The sequence below is a fragment of the Pleurodeles waltl genome, chromosome 2_2 (genome assembly GCF_031143425.1).
Source record: "Pleurodeles waltl isolate 20211129_DDA chromosome 2_2, aPleWal1.hap1.20221129, whole genome shotgun sequence".
Lineage (NCBI taxonomy): Eukaryota > Metazoa > Chordata > Amphibia > Caudata > Salamandridae > Pleurodeles > Pleurodeles waltl.
The window spans coordinates 824492627-824513944 of NC_090439.1; the positions used below are offsets into that span (position 1 = coordinate 824492627).

General features: G+C 41.5%; 1 protein-coding gene across 1 annotated transcript in view; it reads right to left on the bottom strand.

Annotated features, from left to right (window-relative positions):
• NBN (nibrin) overlaps positions 1–21318 on the bottom strand; it is a 198703-nt gene that overhangs the window by 51009 nt on the left and 126376 nt on the right. Inside the window, exons 12-13 of the mRNA XM_069220448.1 lie at positions 15152–15241; positions 14564–14719 (exon numbers count right to left, since the gene is read on the bottom strand). Coding sequence (XP_069076549.1) covers positions 14564–14719; positions 15152–15241 — 246 coding nt within the window. The remainder of the gene's footprint in view (positions 1–14563; positions 14720–15151; positions 15242–21318) is intronic.

Consider the following 21318-nt stretch of genomic DNA (forward strand, 5'->3'; position numbering starts at 1 on the left):
CCAAAGAATAAATATAGACATAAATGTCAAGAAAAATAAATACCATAAAACTGGGAGCCCTAATTAAAAAGAAGGACCTGGGTTTTTATATGTCCTGACAGTAAAAATCCTGCATTCTCTTTTTTACTGCAGAAAGGCTAGTAGACCTTACTGGCGAGTACAGGGTTAACTCAGGAGTAGCTACTCTCACACTGAGTAGGACTACTAAATATGGTACTTCAAGATATCTGGACTAGGGAGCTCCACACACAAAGAGAAGGGTTCTAAAATGTCAAGAGTGGAAAGAATAATTTGTGATAAAATGTTGTCATTAAGCAGGAGGAACATGGTAGCCCCTTTGGCTAGTTAGTTGCCTCATCCCCCTAAGCTTGTACTGGGCATAAAAGTGGCACCCCTGGCACCCAGACTTCAGATCCCATCTGTACTGGAGAGAGGACCAAAGAAGGGCTGCCTGTCTGATCTATAGAGTGAGCAAGGAGAGGCTGCACCAAAGACTGGACTGTACCTGCTGCTCTTTGGGCTGGCAAAGAGAGGACTGAGCCTGTTGTGCCTTCTTCTAGGAAAAGTCAAACCTCGAGGACCAGACCGAGAAGCTGACTCCAAGGGTCAGCTTGCTGACTTCCTGTTACAACCAGAGGACTAAAAAGCTGATAAATTCTGCATGGTGATGTGATAGCCAAGAACGCCTGATCGCCGAGCCCGGAGGCTGACTCTACTCGAAACAGTAACAAGGTCTTTGACAATAAACAATTTTGAAATGGCATCTTATCTGCAGTGGTAAACAGCCAGGTGAAGAAGCAGGAGATGGTGGCACTATCAGCAGTGATGCAGCCAATGGTGACGCCACAAAGACCTACAGAAAAAATAAGGGACGTCAAATGAGAACCCAATTCCCCTGGAATCAGCATCTTTGATCACAGAAAAGGTTAGTGCTTTGTTACTGAATATAGAAGCTCAACAAACAAGCAGGTTAAATACCGGAACTAACCTTGCAGTGAAGGTGAAACTCACTGCATTGCTGGGCGCCAACAAATCAGTAAAATCCTTACCAAAACAGAGGGTGCAAAAGCCACTAGGAAAACTTAAGCCTGAACAGGACCGCACTCAGCTAGTCGATACAAAAATGACCACGCCAACAGAAAACCCCCTTGCTTTAAGAAGCACAGAGTTCAACAAGACGGAAATCTCCTTATTAAAAGCACAACTAGATTGCAACACGCATCTCGGGCATTGCTCGATGATCAGCTAGACACCAACGTGATATCATTCTTACATGAACATAAATCAAAATGCAATTGAGACACCCCAAATGGGGGAAACCTACTTAGACTACTAACACGGCTCTCTAGTCTGGAAGACTTACGGTCAACTAACCTAGCCTCAATTGAATTTGTACACTCCAGAAGTCCCCTGGAGAACAACACAACAAAGGCCACTTGGAAGACATCCAAGACAGCCCGGAAAATACTGAATGAGTGGCCAATCTACAGGAGCTGGGGAATAGGGACAAGACCCTACTACTAACCTGGTTACCTTCTGTCTTTGCTAGGCTCGGACCAATCTAGTAATGACTCTCTAGATTAACCTTTCAGTTCTTAATGGTGCTTTGGGCAAATCTCTGTCAAGAAGAGCCACACCTGGGAATCAACCAGTGTCATACGTGGAAACCGTTGATTACACTTACGACACTTCTCAAATTACTCTGTGCCAGCTCGTAAAGGAGCTAAATAAGCCCACTCCAAGGGCAGCCTGGCAATTTATACATCAACAACAAGCATAGGCACTTCTAAGCCACTACATTTGAAGACACTAGCAATAAATGCAATCAGAACAACAATTCTCTCTCAGAATGTCAAGATGGGGGTCATAATAGTCTAATAGCCAACATAAATATACACCACAAAAACTAGTCAAAGGCCTCATGACTGTTGATTGATTAAATTGTGAGGTATCTGGAAGAAAAACAAACCTCAAACTTAGTGGTGTCAGTAGATTTTGACTTATATCTCTTAGGATCCCTCACAGATGAAGATTTTATAGTAGCTCAATCCTCACAATGGGACCTACAAGTACGGGGAGGAAATGTAACTGGCAAGCTAAATAAAATTGGGAAACAACTTTGGGGGATCTAGAGCATTTAGGATTCCAGGCACATAAAAGTCGTTTTTTGAAGGATAATCCACCAGCAGCAACGTTTCATTCAAATTCATCCAACTCAACGTTAGATTACACCTTTGTCACCTTTCCACTATTTTGTAATATACTTTCATACCATCTCGGCGAGAAGCAGGACAGTGACCACCTTCCACAAGAAGTTACCTTCTGGGCATCTCCCTAAGCCTTTTGCCAACTGGCCAAGATACTGGGCTCCATAGTCAGCATATACAATAAAAAGATTAAATTTACCCCTTCATAGTAAAAAGACAATCTGTTGGAATCAGCAAAGGGGCTGCTGCATCAGCATTTAGAAACACCCAAAAATGCTCTAATCTCATGGAAGTTGTTTACCAAAGAGCTTTTCGGTACAATCGCCACAAAAATAAAACCAAGTTGCTCAATACATGGTGCTCCGCCACAAGACTATATTTCATCATCACACATCAAACAACTGAAGTCGTTCAAAAAGGCTATAAAGAAAACACTAAAAGCCATCCAGCACAGGCGAGAGACACAGCCCTACAACAACTGCTAAAATAAAACACATCTGTACTGGAAAAATTAAAATGGGCCATAAAAAGGCAGCAGGGTGACCTGCATTGGACCAAATTACTCCCCAACATAAAGAACGGCATTGTGCGGTTCTGGAGTACAACTAACAAGCTTCTACTCCTTGCTCAAGGAGGAATCAGTTCACACGTGTCAGAGGAAACCTGGGACAAATTTCTGTTTGATCACTTCACACAGCAAGCTGTGGGAGTAGCTACTAAAAGGGCATTGGAAGACATTCTGACAAATAGTCCAAAAAGCTACATTTCAAAGGCAGGTTGCTGACCATCTACTGCCTTACAGCTAATACAAGTGCCCGCAAATGTAATCTATGCAATAAATACTGGGGTAATTAGGTGGTAAATAGCCAAGGGCAGATGCAAGGGGCCCCTGGGCCCTAATGATATTACTAAAGCTCTGTTTAAGCATGATGCGGGATACTGGGCTGAGAAACCTAAGCCTGTTTTTCAACAGATGGCAACTGGGGGAATAATTCCGGCTTCATAAAGAGGTTCTATAATTTACCCCAACTTCAAGAGAGGTGATAAATCTTCCGCAAAAAACTATTGACTAGTGGCACTCATTGACAATGATAAGAAGTACTTTGCAGGCATAATTCTCAAGGAACTTGCATCCTGGGCCTCTGGAAAGGCCATAATCCAGCCAAATCAGACAGGATTCTCCGTAAAACACACTGGAACCACAACTAATATTATGGGTTTACCCCTAAGGAACAAGGTTGCCTCTGTACCTGTGCTTTATAGACTACAGGTCTGCTTTTGACCATGTTGACTGTGGCAAACTCTAGAGCAATCTAGATAATTGGAAAATTCCACAAACTTTATTGAACCTAATAATACTGTTGCATACAGATACGTGGGTGCAGGTCAAGCTGGGCACTGGTAGAAGCCATTATCCTCTCCAGCTTCCTATATGTTGATGACCTTGTTTTAATAAGCTGTACCCCAACAGGGCTGCAGCGCCTAAGGGACATCACACAGGATTATTCTACAGAAAATGGCCTGGTCGTCAATCTAGAGAAAACAAAAACAATGCCAATCAAAACCACAACAAGAACACCCAGCTAGTTCTTGGCCAAACAGCGGCTTGGGTCAGAAGATGAATATGAATAATTGGGGGTCAACATAGGTAAAAGCGGGTCATTTGACCCCCAGAAAGAGTCTCTGAAGAGAAAACGTAACACATTGATCATAATCTTTAAAATTTTTAAACGTTGATGCCGTTACTCTGAGTGATCCAAGCAAACTTGGCACCAACAACAACATACCTAAGTGAACCTCTGCCAAGGAGGAAGTCATCCACCTTGGACAGCATCATGGTTAGGACATACAGAAAGATCTTCAACCTTCCAAAATATACATCTCCACCACAGATCAGGCTTGAATTTGGACTTCAAAAGGCATCTCTAGCCCAACAGGGGTGCACATTAACTGCTGGCATAAAATCAGGAGGAAAGAGCCGAACTCCCTGAATTCACACCTCTGGATGGAGATGAAGATCAGGAATAACTCCCTTGCTAGAAATTACCTTAACGGGTCGCTAACTGAAACAGGTCCAAATGAATTTTAGGAAACTCCCACCACCCACACATGTTTTTAAAAACTGCTCACTAAAACCATCAACTCCCTCAGTAATAGAGGAAAAGGCAACATTGGCAGGAAGAGGCAATGGATTGTTTGTTCAGAAAAACTACAGGACTGTGACTCCACAATCTTACTTCCACACAGGGTATACCAATTCTGTCAAGGAGAACTTTCTGAAATATCGCCTTTGCATGCTTCCTTGCTGATTACATCTACCACTCTGGAAAGGCAACCCAGCCCTGAATGTGATGACGGTAAAGAAGATCTACATCACCTAATATGCTGCTGAAGGGAGCTAACGGCGGAACGCAGACTACTGCTAAGAACATTGTTTAACCAAAGAGGAATCCAACATGTAGGCAAGCTGTGCTGGGAGGTTCCTTAAAAAGGTGGAAGGTACAATCTCAGCTGCAGACAGTCTGCATGGGCTGGCTAAGGCCTCGGCCCTCCCAGCATTTATCTTTCACCCTGAAACGCCTCATCGACTGCCACTGTGGTGTCTAATTTATAAAACAGTGTCATGAGGCAAATTGTGCACATTGAAATAAGCATCTATTGAGCTGGAGAGGGGGCTCTGAAACTCGAACTATAGGCACTGCACAGCGATGGCAGAATTATGGAATCTTCAACTAGCCTTGACTGTTCTGATTTGATTCTGTATGCACATTATGAATTGCTTGGAAGTCTGCTTGGATAGATGAATAATGGGGGCTGGACCCCAGGCACGTAGGTATTGACATCCTGAAGGAAACTGGACTTCTATTCAGCGGTCCCTCCATGTTTAGCCCCCATTTGAACTGATAGATGCTGGTTGTCAACTCTGACAGTGCACTGAAGCCTGCTAACCAGGCTCCAGGGCCAGTGTCCTTTCCCCTAAAACAACCTACTCAATTGTGAAACCACTGGCAGGACTTTAGCACCTCTGTGAGTTCCTAGTAAAAGGTACCCCTGGTACCTAAGGAATGGGTACTAGAGAGGGTCCTTAAGGGCTGCAGCACGTATTATGCGACCCTAAGAGACCCCATACAAATTGCACACAGCCTACCATCGCACACTGAGTGTCATGGTTCAAGCCATGACTGAAAACACGACACGGCACACTCATTATGTGCCATGCCAAAGTCACTGCATGTATTATATGTAAGTCACCCCTACAGCAGGCCTTAAGAGCCCTATGCATGGTGCATTATAATATAAGTGAGCGCATGTCTGCATGAGTAGGTATCTCCCTATGATGTGTAGTTCTATTGCTAGATTTGCAAACAAATTGGGAATCTATCTTAAGGTATGTACTGGGCACTTCTCACTAAGAGTTACCCGGCTAAATAATGGCTTCCCTGAAACCTATTGTGTTTGGTAGTGAACACCTTCTCTTAATAAATCAATAATGATGCCAGTATTGGATTAATTATGACATGCACCGAGAGGGCACCTTAAAGGTTCCCACTGAAACCTACTAGTCCTCTAGTGTGCTGGCTGACTGGTATCAACCAGCCTGTCCAGGAGGGCAGCCCCTTTGATCTAGCCTGCCTTAGAGATGCTGAGTCTGCGTGGAGCCTCACTGCACCAATGCCTGCAGTACCACAGCCAATTGCAAGCACCAAGGCCTGTTTAGTGTTGAGCTGGACCCCAACACCACCAAGACCAAGATAAGTCTTGAAAGTTGAATGTAAGTGACCCTGGGCAGTGTATGTTCTCCCCTTAGGATAATACTACTGTGTTCAAAGCTCATGCCTCACATCTGACAGCTGTATTCAATACTTACCTGATCTTGAAGATCTTGGTGTCTAAGTTAAGATACAAATCTGTGTTATTATTTTAATTTGGTCTTGAGTTTCTGTTTGAGTGTGTCTCATTTATTGTGTTCAACAAATGCTTAGCACTACCCTTTGATAAGCCTAAACTACTCACCCACACTACCACAAAAGAGAGCATTTAAAGTTATTACTTTAACCTCTATCAACCAATAATGGTTGTCTGTACTATCTGCATGTGTATCCCTACACTGGTACATTACACAGATAGCCAACTTCCTACACATCCACTTTGTCCACATGTCAGCCTGTAGGCCCATATCTGTGAATTTTTTGCATTTCCAAAATTTCGATTTCTTAACCGGAAATCGCAATGTTGGAAATGCAAAACCCCAGGGTGCTGGGGGTCTAAGGCCCCCTCTGCTACACTCCAAAATAATGTTTTGCAACATGTAAGGTGCACACATGCCAAAAGGGCATGTGTGCTTTACATGTAAACTTTTTAAATGCATGTTAAATGCATTTTTTAAATTTGCACATGGTTACCACCAGATTCAACCTGGTGGTAAACAGCGATTCCTAAATGCCCAAATCGCATTTAGGAATTGCTTCTTACATGTGCTTAGAAATCGCAAATAAGGAATCCTTATTTGTGATTTCTTATTTAGAGAGTCCCAATTCGCGACTCTCTTAACGGGGTTGCAATTTTAAGGAATCGCTATTTTAGCGATTCCTTAAAATTCCGTTCAGAATGCCTTTCATTCATTTTGCGAATGCAAAAAGCTTTCATACATCTGGCCCTATGTTTTCTCATCCTCCTAAGAAATCGAAGCTTTCGGTGCAAGAGGCTGGTAAACCTCTGGTAATATCTGATGCAGAAGGGGTTCCTATGTTTAACCCAAATGACATTCACCATCCTAACTCCACAGAATGGTTTCCTGCGGATCACGTGGGTGATTATGTTGCCTCCAGACTACGTACGTCTTTGGACAAGCAAACCAGAGCTAAACTCCGCTCTGAATGCCCCCGACCTTTTTTACCTTCTAGGATTACATCTACCCCAGCCATTGACCCTTCTCTTATTACTTTTTTTACCAAGTTTGGTAAAGATTCATGTAAGGGCGAGGACAAAGGCTGGTCCACATGCCAGGACAAACTTTTGAATGTCGTGGGTCCCCTAACTCGCATATTCGATTTGTCTGAAGCTGCTCGTCTAGACAACTGCACCAGCAACCCTGTGGACCTGTCTTTATGGGTCCAGAGATCTTTTTGTCTATTAGGGAATGCTAATGCTGCAATTACCCATGAACGAAAAAAAGGCCTTCTTCTTAAACTGGATCCCAAACTAGTCAAACTGGCATTATCTGACCCAGGCGTCAAAGAAGAGAGGCTCCTTTTTGGGGATTCCTTCATCAAGGAGTTAAGTAAATATGTCTCAACTTTTGCCTCATTAGACAAGGCCCAACAATCTCTCAAGAAAATGTTTAACAATCGGGTTTTTGCCAGGGCTAGCAGAGGCAGCAACCGCTTTGCCGGCTGTTCCTACAACAACCAGGCTTCCCGTGGCGCCTTCAGTGCCTCTTATCAAGAATACAGACTGCAATTTTATCCACAGAGAGGATGCGGTTTCCGCAACAAAGGCAACCGAGCTTCCAGACTTGCATCCCAAACCGGTATGTCCTTTTCATGGCCTTCCTATCATAGGGGGTTGCCTTCTTTTGTTTCTTCCAAAATGGCAGTCATTAACATCGGATCCATGGGTCATAAACACCGTTCTGGGTTACACTATCGAACTTTACTCAGAACCTGTTCAGCTCCAATTTCCTCAGCCTCCAAAATTTTCCCAAGAGATGACATTAGCGATTTCGTCAGAAATCCAGTCTCTTCTTCAGAAACACGCAATAGTGCATTTTTCAGTTAGACCCTACAGGTTTCATCAGTTCCGTTTTTCTGGTTCAAAAGAAGAACAAAAAGATGCGCCCAGTCATCAACTTGAAACATTTCAACCAGTTTGTTGTTTACCGTCACTTCAAAATGGAGACTATTTTCCATTTCAGAGATTCTCTTCTTCTGGGCGATTGGATGGTTCGTTTGGACCTCCAGGATGCCTACCTTCGAGTACCTATGCATCCAGATTCCAGGAAATTCTTTCAGTTCGAATGGGCAAACCAATCTTATTGTTTTTCTTCCCTACCTTTCGGTCTCTCTTCAGCTCCCTGGTGCTTCACAAAACTCATGAGTCCGGTTGTAGCTTTCCTCAGGGCACAAGGTGTCAGACTAATTATTTATCTAGACGATATTCTTAATATGAATCAGAACCATCCTTTACTCCAATCTCATCGTCACTTGACTCTCCGAGCTAGGCTTTATCATAAACAACGAAAAGTCTTCTCTAGCTCCAGTCCAACGCATACAGTTTTTAGGTTTTCTCATGGATTCTGTCTCAACCACACTTCATCTTCCTTCCACAAAAGTAAAATCCATAAAGCCTGAGATTCTACAAACTTTACGCAAGTCTCTTATATCCCTAAGATCTTTAGCAAGAATCGTAGGCCTTCTATCTTCTTCCATTCAGGCCATCTTCCCGGGTCCTCTTCATTACAGGGCCCTTCAAAGACTCAAAATACGTCATCTTCAAAAGGGTCTGGCTTACACTGACAACGTCGTATAAGATCAAGATTCATGAGCAGAACTCCAATGGTGGATAGACCATTTAGACGCTTGGAGCGGCAGGACTATATTTGCATGAGCCCCAGATCTAGTATTAGATGCAAGCCTGTCCGGTTGGGGAGCCCGGTGTTGTCCAATCTCGACCGGAGGCACATGGTCTCTACAGGAGTCACAGTTGCACATCAACTGTTTAGAGATGCTTGCCGGCTCCTTTGCGATCAAAAGTCTGGCAAGGGACCGGGTTTGTTGTTCAGTTCTTCTCAGGATGGACAACATATCAGCGGTCTGATATATCAACCGTCTGGGAGGCACAAGATACAAACCTTTAGCGGAATTAGTGAAAGGGTTTTAGGAGTTTTGTCTTCAAAGAATGATTTCTGTCCATGCGGAATATATCCCGGGCAATCTCAATACAGTAGCGGACTGGCATTCACGTTATCTTCAGGATTCGAGCGATTGGAGATTTCATCCCTCAGTTTTTCAGGCTATTTCTCGCAAATGGGGTCCATTCCAGGTAGACCTTTTTGCGTCACGTCTCAATACTCAGTTACCCTAATTCTTCAGCTGGCGTCCAGATCTGCTAGATCTAGCCTTCGGTGCTTTCTGTCAGGATTGGTCAACATATCTCAATTACGCTTTTCCTCCTTTTATCATGATAAACAGGCTTCTAGCCCAGATCAGGCGTCAACAGGCAGTGGCAGTCCTCATAGCTCCCTTTTGGCAATCCCAAGTGTGGTTCCCTTCTCTGCTAGAGTTGGCAATGGATTCCCCTTTTCTCCTTCCCTCCTTTCCGGACCTTCTCACCAATCCCCTCGGTCTTCCTCACAAGGTGATTCTAGACAACCTTCTCTCCCTTTCAGCATGGAAATTGTCAGGGATTCCCAACCAGTCCCAGCTATTGCAGCAGAAGCTTCAAACTTCATCGAACATGCCTGGGCAACAGGTACAAAAGAGGCATATAGGTCAGCACTGTCCATATGGCACAGCTGGTGCATTGAAAAAAGTATCAATCCCCTTTCAGCAGATGTAACTTTTATAGTTAATTTCCTTGCAGCTGAAGCTAGTAAAGGTAAGTCATATCGTACTATCAATCTTCACAGGTCGGCGATTTCTTCTTATCATCCTTACATTAACGGTAAGCCTGTTGGCAACCATCCTCTGGTTTGCCGTCTGTTGAAGGGAGTAAAGCTTTCCAATCCTCCTTTACCGAAATACAGTTAGTTGTGGGATGTTAATGTTATTTTTAATCTATTTTTATCTTGGCCAGATAATGTCATGCTTTCGTTGAAAAAATTGTCTGCGAAGTTGGCTATGTTACTATGCCTAGTCTCTTTTAAACGTCTTTCTGATGCTCTTGATATCACCGCCCGTCATTTTACTCCTTCTGGCGTTTTATTTAATGTTCATAGACGTACAAAAACTATTTTGGCAACAGTGTTTTACCCCTATTTTCCTGACCACCCTAAACTTTGCATAGGTCAATGTCTAAAGATATATGAACAAAAAACAGCAAATTTGAGATCTTCCTCAGCATCCCAACTCCTCATTTCCTTAAAAAAACCTTTCAAACATGTTTCCTCCCCAACTCTAGTCCGTTGGGTTAAATGGATTATGTCCTTAGCGGGTATTGACACTTACTCTTTTGGGGCCCGTTCTGCTAGAGGTGCCATGGCTTCCAAAGCCTTTTGGGCGGGCTCTCGTTTGGAGGACATTCTCAAATCGGCTGACTGGTCTAATGATAATGTGTTTAAAGTGTTTTATTGTAAACCAGTACAATATGCTTCATTAAATGTTATTAATTTGCTTTAAACTAGCGTAATATGAGCCTCCGGTCTTGCCATAAAATGTAGATTTTCCTAGTCATCTATGAAGGAAAGTCTTAATTTTATTAAAGACACGGAGGCGAGTATTACTCCGCCTCAACAAATAATTTCTATGATTGTTTTCCCTCCCTTTCAGCATCATCTACTGCTTCACCCACCAACCTACGCAAGACCCAGGACCTCCTAACCTTCAGAAAGCACCTACAAACATGGCTTTTCGAGCAGTAACCAGCCCCTACCAGCGCCTTAAGACCCTACCGGGTGAGTAGTGCACTTAAGAAATTATTTGATTGATTGATTGATTGACTGATTCACAAGCTTCATCATGAACAACATCCTTCAGCTGATCATCACTGCTCACCTCCGTTTACTCCACCTCTTCAGCATTGCCGTCTTCATCTGGATGTCCTTCTTTCCACTTCAGAGATCCGGTTAATGAACTTTTGTGAAGACTTATTGGTTTTTGTTTTGGCCTTTTGCATCATTTGTTCTATTTTACCTTTGTTTCATACTATTTGAACCTCGCACAAGAAAAGAGGGCTGTTCACAGTCTAGATACGTATTTAGGGGTAGGATGCCCTGTGATTGGTGGATATTTCTGACTACTGTTTGTTTCCCATTGGCCTGTTTGTGTTTGGCCTTCTGGTTTCTTGACTGCTGCTATTCAAATAAACAACAAAAGAAATGCATAATACTCGCCTCCGTGTCTTTAATAAAATTAAGACTTTCCTTCATAGATTACTGGGAAAATCTACATTATAACTGATTTAGTCCAGTTTAATTGGTGACTGCAGAAATTGCCAACGTTTATTCTAGATCACATAATGAACAGTGTCTCAGGTTTGATAGGTCCAGCATCATATCACGTGCAACTAAAAGGATATTTTCACTAATTACCATGCCTACTTCTGGCGAGTTTTGCAAATACCTTAAAAGTCAAAACTCTTTTCGAACTGCAAGCAGAAACCCTCTATAAGAAGATTTTCAATATCTTGAATACGCTCGGTGAACGTGCTCCTGAAACCACCTATTTCACCGTTGTGTGCTGCCAATGCCTTACATTGCTTCCACCCAAAAACACATTTACACAAGTGGTTTAAAGGACTGTCTCAGGTGTTTCTGTCAATGTTGTTACATTGTCAGATTACTATCTGCATATTTAGCTGCTTATGTTTACCGTCAACCAAAACAGATAACGTGCAGAATTATGTGCTATTTTTTATATCTCACACTAAATTTACCACATATATCATTGTACACTATGTATGAAATATGTGAGTATCATACCTCTTATTGAAAACAGATATTTATGTTCCTGAATCAATTACTATGTTTATATGTTTTAAACAGCATAACTTTTTTCATTATACATTTGGTGAGAGCAAGAATGCAATTCTTTGGTCATAGAATTTTCTGCATAATAATTAGAGTTGGCTCCATAAGTAAAACGCTGTATTTGGAATACAACGTCGCTCTCAAAGCTTTATAAAGTCTAGCTGGTGACCTTCCAACAGGCGATAGACTCATTCAGGCAAAAAGAGACAACAACAGAACATTTTAATTTTTAACTGTAAGTCAAATCTAAGTTCTTTGCAGTTATGAAAATGTTTTGTTTTGCTTCTCATATAAATTAATGTTTAGTCTGCAATGTTTTTAAAGAAGCAGTCAAATACATAGGGATGTTTTCAGTCTTCAAGTGGCCACAAGAGAGACAATTTAATAATGACTTTTTAGTGTACCATATCACCCTGTATGCCTGTTTCCTGTTAGAAAGAAGAGTTTACAGAATTCAAACAGAATTGTGAAAATGAAAACTGAGTGCCACCAGACAGGTTTGTTTTAAAACATAGCTAGATGCCTTGTTTTATATGAAGTGTGTAAATATCAGTTTATTTTCTGTTGAATACAACATTGCACATGTGTTTCACAAATAATTTATATTGGAGGGTAGTACTGATAGTGGTGCCTGTGCTTCATAGTCAGAAAAATACAAATTAACTCAGGGGTCTCGAACTTTTTCTGTAGTGAGAGCTACTTGTGATCAGTGAAAATCAACGTGCTACTGAAGGCTAAGCAACTTGCACATTGCTACCAGACATCCCCCTACACTCCGTTTCATTGACTTTAAGCCTAATGTCTGTAGTGCCAGATACTATGGTTTGACCAAAATAATATGACTAGGGGAACTATGAAAGGGCTGCAATGTGTGTCAGGGAGAGCACTGTCTTGGGGATGTGTGAACATGTGTGAGTATGAATGGGTTATATGTGTATCGGTGACTGACACCTTGTGTTGTATATACTAGTGGCACACACCTTTCATCATATGTGGCACTGTTATGTGTAGAATACATACATCCATTTTTTTAAATCATAAAAATAGCACTATGTCTAACAGCCACTAGGAGCAAGATGCCTGCTAAGTGTAAAGGCGATACTCTGAAATAGAAGAAAATTAAACTGAGGAGTTAACTTTATGTTTATATGGATTCCATCAAACTCATCATTTAATTGTTCCCCCATTTCCAAGTGTCACATTTACAAACAGCAGGAATCTTGCCCAGTGGTTGTAAACACAGTGCTTAAATGTGAGGAATTTAAAGTGAAAACCATGCTTCATAAAACATTAAGATGTAATTGGCATATTTGAAAGCAGAGAAAAGCAGGAAGACAATGTTTCTAAGGAATATTTGTCTTCCGTTTAAACTTCTCACATTTGAAACAAAATGACTGAACTTTTCAGGTATAACTGTGGCACACCATATACTGCCCACTAGGAGCAAGAGGCTTGCTGTTTAAAATTGCAACACTTCGAAATAGGAGAAAATTTAAATGAAGAGTTAACCTAATCATTAAGGTAACCTTTCATTTTAATTTTCTCCCATTTAAAAGTTTTCAGAAACATAATTCTGTTTGCTTCCACCAATATCGAGTGCACCGAAGTTAAACTTAGGTAGGTGCTTATGTCCCATAATAAAGCCAGACACAGTGGTAAATATTCCTTAATCAGTATCATTTAAACCTACCAAAATAATAGACACTGGATTTATAGGGCACAGCAAACAGACAGAAAAAGTGGAGTAAAATAATGCCTTTGCTGCGTTTTAATTTCACCAGCTGCATCTAGGCCCTATTCATTAATGTTTTTGTGAACCCGAATTCCTGAGGTGCAAAAAAACTATAATTTGCTAGACGACCACATATCCTTTATTCACAACCAAAATCTATTGGATTTTAAGATTGCAAAGTACATTTATGAACAAAGATACAAAAAGATGATAAAATCGTGAGAAGTAAAATGCGAATGCCCCATATTTCATGGGGTAAAACGGGGATGTGTGTCCACTGTGAGAAATATCTTCTGGAGAAGAAAATAAAACACAAACAAGGAAAAAATGCACGTTTTCATATGATTCTCTTATGCAACTTTTATTTTACCAGGTGCCAATTATTCATGTGTAATATTTTCCAATGTGAGTACTCCCAGAGATCTACACCAGCTGTAGATTTCCTAGAGCACGTCTTGGATTCTTGGTGAATAACATAAATACTTGACATTAACTTCAAAAGAATAAGCAACTCTCCAGGGTTAAATGCCCTACTTTTTCAATTTCCGTTTTGTGAATTGGGACCACTAATATTTTAATAATGCCCACTATGACTCCTATGATACATTATAAGTAGCTTGAAGAATATACAATTACTCAAATTATATTTTAGCAAACCAGTTTGTAAAATAAATACAAATAGGGATTCATTATTGTCCAAAAATGTAGTAATAAAATTACCATTGTAGCTTATGTTCAAGTAGTTTGCTTAACGTATTTCTGTTATATTATAGTCTGCCTTATAATAAATACCATCGTTTTTGTAGTTCTAACGTCTGGGATCGGAACAGTATTACTTCATACTATTTTTTTATGAATAAATCCCTCAATAAGCACACCAAGAACATTACTTTTATGCCCATTTCTGTCCTGATGATGAAATATGGCTAACATTCTTACCTTTTTAAATTTCTTGTAGTTAATTAGCATCTCGTTGCCTGTCCTCTCCTTCAGATAACTTCTTTTTGTTGGATTGCTGACAACCAGAGACTTAAACTCAGTCCGTAGTAATCTGCTTGGTAATGTGTCAGAATCTTCTTCAAGCTTTTCAGTGTTCTTAAAACAACAGTATTTAGAATTTAGCACAGAATAAGAAATGCATGTAGATGAATTTTAGGAAGCGGACAATCCAACTTAATAACAGACTACTGTTTTTGAGAATGAAATGTTATCCTTGATACTGGAACGTGTCAAGTATGTATTACACCACTAGTATGGGGCAAATTCACAAAGCATTTGCAAAAGTAAAAAAAACATGTGCGACCAAAAATCAGAAACATGGTGGTGGGTCCTTCAGATTACCAGGCCCAAGGCTATGTAACATCCTCTCACCTGCCATAAGGGCACTGCCCACTGTTCATGAAGCTATTATTTACAATTATTTTAAAGGACAGTTAATTTCAGTCAGAAACCAGATATATTCACATCTATTGTTGCCATGCATAAAGCCCAGGAGAGTCCCTTTCGTAACAGTCACTAGATGCTTACATTTGTTGGTTTTCTTAGAGATTCTGATAGTTCCATTTTCATTTCGGATTCCCTTTTTAAATTCGGCAAGGACTGCAACTCGCAATTATCCTGTTAAAAACAACACACTGCAGATGTAACATGACACTTATTTAGATTCGATCACTACACATCTACAGTTAGATTATCACCAACTAAAGCAAATTTGAATCTTTATTTAGTCATAATTTTAGTCCTGCCTTAAATACTGATGAAAAAGCAGGTGAAACAACTCAAAGCCTCGACAGTAATGTCACACTATTTTCCAATGAACAAAGAAAATCAGTGAGCTACCTGCCAATGTAATTCTCTTATCAGTGATATCCTTTGTAAATTCCGATGCCTTTTTTTATATTTTCACTTGAAGCAGAACACAGGAGGTATTTAGCTCTTATTATTAATATAAGTGAGCCAAATAACCTTGATGGAATCTACTATTACTACACAACAAATGGCACTCTTTCATTACATGCACATTCATTGTTTTGGAACTCCAATGAAGATAAACTTAAAGCACTTACAAATTATAAAATGTTTGTTTTTAAAATACAAAATGTGTTACAGAATTATAATTTTATGAGAATGCAACACGTTTTTTCACTCATTGTACCTCAGTCTGAGGGTGAATATCCTAAGCATAGGCTGTTCTTACTCTGACTTGGTTTGTTTATACTGTTTATACTTATGTTTAATTTGCGACTACCTCTGATCAACGAACGTTGCCCTCATCACTTAAAGTGTCTGACACCCAGAAGCCACATTCACTTCTTGTCAGGTTGTGAATCCTTGTAGAAAGTCCTTAATAGCCTATAGAATCACTTTATATCGTTGGCCATCTCGTCTTTGTGTTTTGCCCTCTAGTTAATGACAAGAAGGCACTAAGCTACATCCACTGCATATTCTAGATAGATTGATAGAGGGTAATGTATGCAGGCACTTAAGATTATAGACACACACCACTAGAAATCCTAGACAAGGAGATGCATCTTTTATAGTTTCATGGTTAGATCAAACATTTTCACCCCTTTCTGACCCACTTTGATATTTGTTTTGGGACTAATGTCCATGCAGTAGTGCTTTGAGGGAATATTTGAAATTCTGTATGGCTCAGCTCTACAGATTCCATACTGCAGAGCCTTGGACCTCAATGTCTCATTCAAAGCATCACCAGATAGGAAGAACATTATTAAATCTTCCTGGTAACAGTGCTTTAATGAATACACTATTCAGATGTATACCACTGCTTACAAACTACTTGCCCCTGAATGAGGATTTCTGCACTCAACACTTTGATTTTGTGGACAAAATAATTTTTGCAGCATGTTCTGCTGTACATCACATGCATTGCACACTCTTGTCATCTAGTGATCAATTCAGAATATCACAAGTTGTTTTCTTCAAGGAGTGCTTTCAGGATAAACACAAACTCCACCTTAGATTGTTTTTCCTGCCATTGGAGTTTGCTTTTGAATGCTCTGTTAAAGATGCACATTGAGAGAAATGATGACACTGGAGGACCGGGAAACCAAATACTTTCAAAGTGGAATTGAACACACCAACTAACAATCAGCAAGAGGGGATTGCCTCAAAGAGTTATTGGGATAGGCCAATGACTTGTTTGGGAAGGGGGCAAGGTGATGGGAGGGGAGGAGGAAGTGATGGAAAACACTCATTTTATTTTTCCCTAACTGCAACAACATTCGCTGGTCATACAAACATTGGATCTGTAAATGTTGCTAGCCAAAATACCATGAACAGAGTGCCTGTTTGGAGGGTGACACCTTTAAAAAGGCTACCCGGCACCGAAGAGAAAGACTGTGTGCTCACTATGCTCTTATGGACAACTGAAACTCTAATGACCCCACAACCAGTGGGGTCATTGAGGATGTTGAAAAATTCAAATGCAACAAAGATTTGGAGGTGTTGAGAGATCCAGCACCCCAAAAAAATGAGTGGTGTTTGGTAACTGTATCCTCATACGACTCTGATTCCGGTTCTTCAGTGAGTCAGCAAGGTCTGAACCCAGGTCAAAGACAATCCTTTGGTTTTCATCTGTTTACGGCTGGTCCTAAGACATCAGGCCTCAAAAGGACACAGCCCCCGAACATGCAGGGGACCATACCCCAGGGATCACCCTCACAATGAGTCACAATATTTTGTCTTATATGTCTCTTAGGGACACTCATTTAAAACATATAATGCTTTACCACAGGTCACAAGGTTTATTGTTCCCAAAATAAACAATTTGGATGATAGGAAATAGCTCTTCACCATCCTTTCAATGAGAAAGAATGGGGTTTGATACCTCCAAGCATGGCTGCTCGTCCAGCTACATCAAGGTTTCACATTTGGCCCCATCTCGAAGATGGGCCTCCAACTGGAAAACAGGTTTTGGTACATATGAATAGACTAAATTGAAATACTGAAACCTAATGTGGCCAAACCTTAATGCTAAATATCAGGAGTGTAGGGATCCAGCCTTAAAAATCCACCATGTAATATGCTGCCCATTGTCATTATTTCTACATTCTGTGTATATTCCCATTTGCTGTATTTTTATTGATTTCTGCAACCATATGCTTGCATTTACCCTGCACTAAAATTGGCTTAAGTAAACCTTTTGAAAATAGCAGTGTGGAGAGTGTGTGTGTGTGTGTTCTGGCAAAAAGTTGACAGAAGTCTCAAAAATTAATCGAACTACCCGACTGTCTGCTACTGGTCTGTTACATGCTGAGCATGCAATATCTCCAGGTAGGTTTTTGAGGCATGCATGGGTCACAGCTTGGCTATTGATTCTGCTCAAACTGATAAGTTGATTCAAATATATTTTGCATGAGGGTCAATAAAAATCAATGGATTTGTGTTCACAATAACCTTTTAAATTGGAAGAAACACCTTACCAAGGCATGACCTCAAATTCAGCTTTATTAGGGAACCACCTCAATAGAAAGTTCGATCTCTACATTCTGAGTCGATGCCTCTCATAATGGTTGATACTTTCCGGTGTTGAAGAGAGCCTTCATCTCCAGAGGAGTGCCTGTGTTGAAAGGACTCCGTTGAGACCTTGTCATCAAAAATGATTCATAAGCCCAAAAAAACCTCAACACCCAGTAGGGCAGACTACAGTCTGATGTATGCTACTGCACAGTGCACAATGCACGGCATTTTGTTGCATAACCTCCTCACACCTACCACTCACTTCAAGAGAAATGGCGACTTACCTTTAAAGAGGCAATTTCTACGGTACTCAGTGCCTAACCTATTCCCAAGAAAAAGAAAACTGCCAACTGTACAACACCAGCTACCCCAGAGTAATCCCACTCTTGCACATTCATACCGATTCAAGGCAAATATGTCTTCTGATATACTGCCACTCTAACAGGACCAATAGAAAGAACTACTAGAGTCATACCCTATAAAGTCTTCTTCACCCAAGAACACTTCAGTGAACCACAGAGACATAGTAAAAGATGCACAGCAACACAATGTCCTGTTACAGGTAGAAGATGAGAAGGATAATGTTGGCATCAAAACAGTCTGTAAAAGTGAAAAACCGATCAATGCTTATCTATGCTGAATACCATGGTCAGGAATTCTGCTAAGAATGTCAAAGATCCAGTGAGAGGAATAATAGTTACACCAAAAGTAGAATGAAATTTCAGGCCTGGGCCACAAGCACCTCGCTTCATTCAGGAATGTCCCATCAGATTCTCTGGTAGTATCTAGGGTCAGAAAGATCGATTTGAGGCAGTTAATGGGTGATGCCCACCCCGGATATGGAAAACAAAAAGACTGACTACTCGTGCAAGTGGCACTCAGGGCAGCATTGCAGTGGCATACTGCTAACTCACTTGCTTTCTTACCACAATACAATATGCACCAGCCAGAAAACGGCTGCAAAATCTGCCTGATACTCACCAGAACAGGGGACAGGACATCATGGGAGAAGGGAAGTTAATTTCCAATGCCAGTATTAGGTGTGCACTGGAAAGGTCAGCTAGAGCCTTCATACAGGACAACACAAGTATCCTTCTCTGCTATCTTTCATGGCTGTGTAGATCCTAGCCTGATGCTCAGCCACCTCTCAACATTGTTTCCTTACAAACAGAATACTTGTACAATCCACAAGTAGATGAGATGCTTGTGAAAATCAAGTACATCGACCTCCAACAGCAGCAACAAAGGCCTACTTTTGAAGGCCACTAACAATCCAAAAAGCAAAAGGAAGCCCACTACAGCAGTGCTTTCAAACTGACTGACAAGAAAAGTCATTACTGCAGATAAACATTTCACAGTAATTGCTGCTCTAGGTCCAGAGGTGGTCAAGGAAGGGGTACTTCTGCTACCACACACAGACATTCCATAAACATCCACCTGACCCTACAACATCTGCTGGGGCAACCCATGGCTTTTACAAATAGAGAGCATACATTTCGGTCAGTGGGACCTCTCCGCCACCGGCCATGAATATTCCTTGTAATTTCATATAATCCCTTTCATTCAACAACATGTCACTGCAGATTCAACAAGTTACATTTCTTGCACTTGTTGGAAGAGGTGACTAGTTTAGTCTCAAAAGGTGCAAACAGAGACAGCATTGTACATCAGCAAGGACAGGGATATGTACTCTCTGAAAATGCTCATACAAAAGAGGGGCAAGGATCTGCACCCCATTCTAGAGCTGCTCAGTCAGTACACTTGCATCCAATCACTTCGAAATGCCCATGCTAAAGGAGGTCATTCTATTATGTGTTCAGATTTTAAAGGAAGATAGGAGGTCTACTAAACCACTATATTATGAAGCTAAATTAAATTGTTTTGCCACTTCTTGTACTACAGAAACATCAATCCTTTTAACCAGGTTATGCTCAAGGCACATGTGCACAGCATGTTACCCATAGAGTACTTCCCACTTGTAAGAAGGGAGCCACAAGGGCTTTCATTGGTAGCGCACCATTACCATACATACGTAAAGCTGCTACTTGGTCTTTAATTCATATATCCACCAAACATTATTGTGTGGATACTCAAAGTATACTAAAAACTTTGTTTCTAGCTTCTTCCATCTCTGCTCACAGCCCACTACTTATAGGTCTGTGCATTGCTGTTAGAAATGGGGTCTCTAGTTGGCAGCCAGTTTACACCCTGTCCAAGTGGGGACCCTCACTTTGGTCACGGAAAGGGAGTCACTCCTAAGATAAACCCTGCTCACCCCCATGGTAGCTTAGCACGAGCAGTTAGGCTTATCTCAGAGGCAATATGTTAAGTATTTGTACCTACACACAGTAACACAGTGAAAACACTAATAGAAAAGAAGCTAATATTTTTCTAAGTAAAACAGGACCAAAACAACAAAAATCCAACATATACAAGCAAAGATATGACTTTTAAAAGATGAAAGCCCACTAAAGAGCATAGAAACACACTCGTTCCAACTGGTGCTGTCACGGCGTTGTGACAGAGTCGTTCCCAACAGTCTGAAGCCACTCGCGAGGGAGTGCGACGCCGGTCACGGAGCTGCACGGACCCCAGGTACGTTAGAAACGAGCCAAGGTCGAAGTCATGACATGGAGTTTGGGAGGTGAGACGTCGCTGTAGCTGGTGAGGAGTAGGTTCTGTACTGCTCCGCAGGGGCGGTGAGGTATCGGTTCCTTACGGAGGCAGTAGAGTTGATGAGTCTAGCAGGTCAAGATGCGATGGGGCGATCCCTCAGGGTCACAGTCACACCATGGGGCCACAGGTGCCGCAGCGAAGTCGGGTGGCACAGATGTCTGTGGCACAGCACTCAGGACTCACGCTGTTGCAGGACATCAGAGGTGCTGCGGCTGAATCGACCCTGAGGTGTCGGTCGTCACACTTCAGCAGGGACCACAGCTTTGGGTGCAGGCAGCAGCTCGGAGTCGGCAGTGGTGCCGGTTCCAGAGCAGTGTGGAGTTGATATGCCTGTCTCTTCTTGTTTTATGCCAGATTTCTCTCCCAAGGGCCCAGAAACGGGAGTGGGCACCTCTAGGAAAGCCAGGGTCCTCAGCAAGAGAACACAGAGGCTGGCAGGTGAGATTTTTGATGTCCCCAAGACTTCTTAACAGGAGGCAAGCTCAGTCCAACTCCTTGGTGAAACTTCACAAGCAGGAAACACAGCAAAGTCCAGT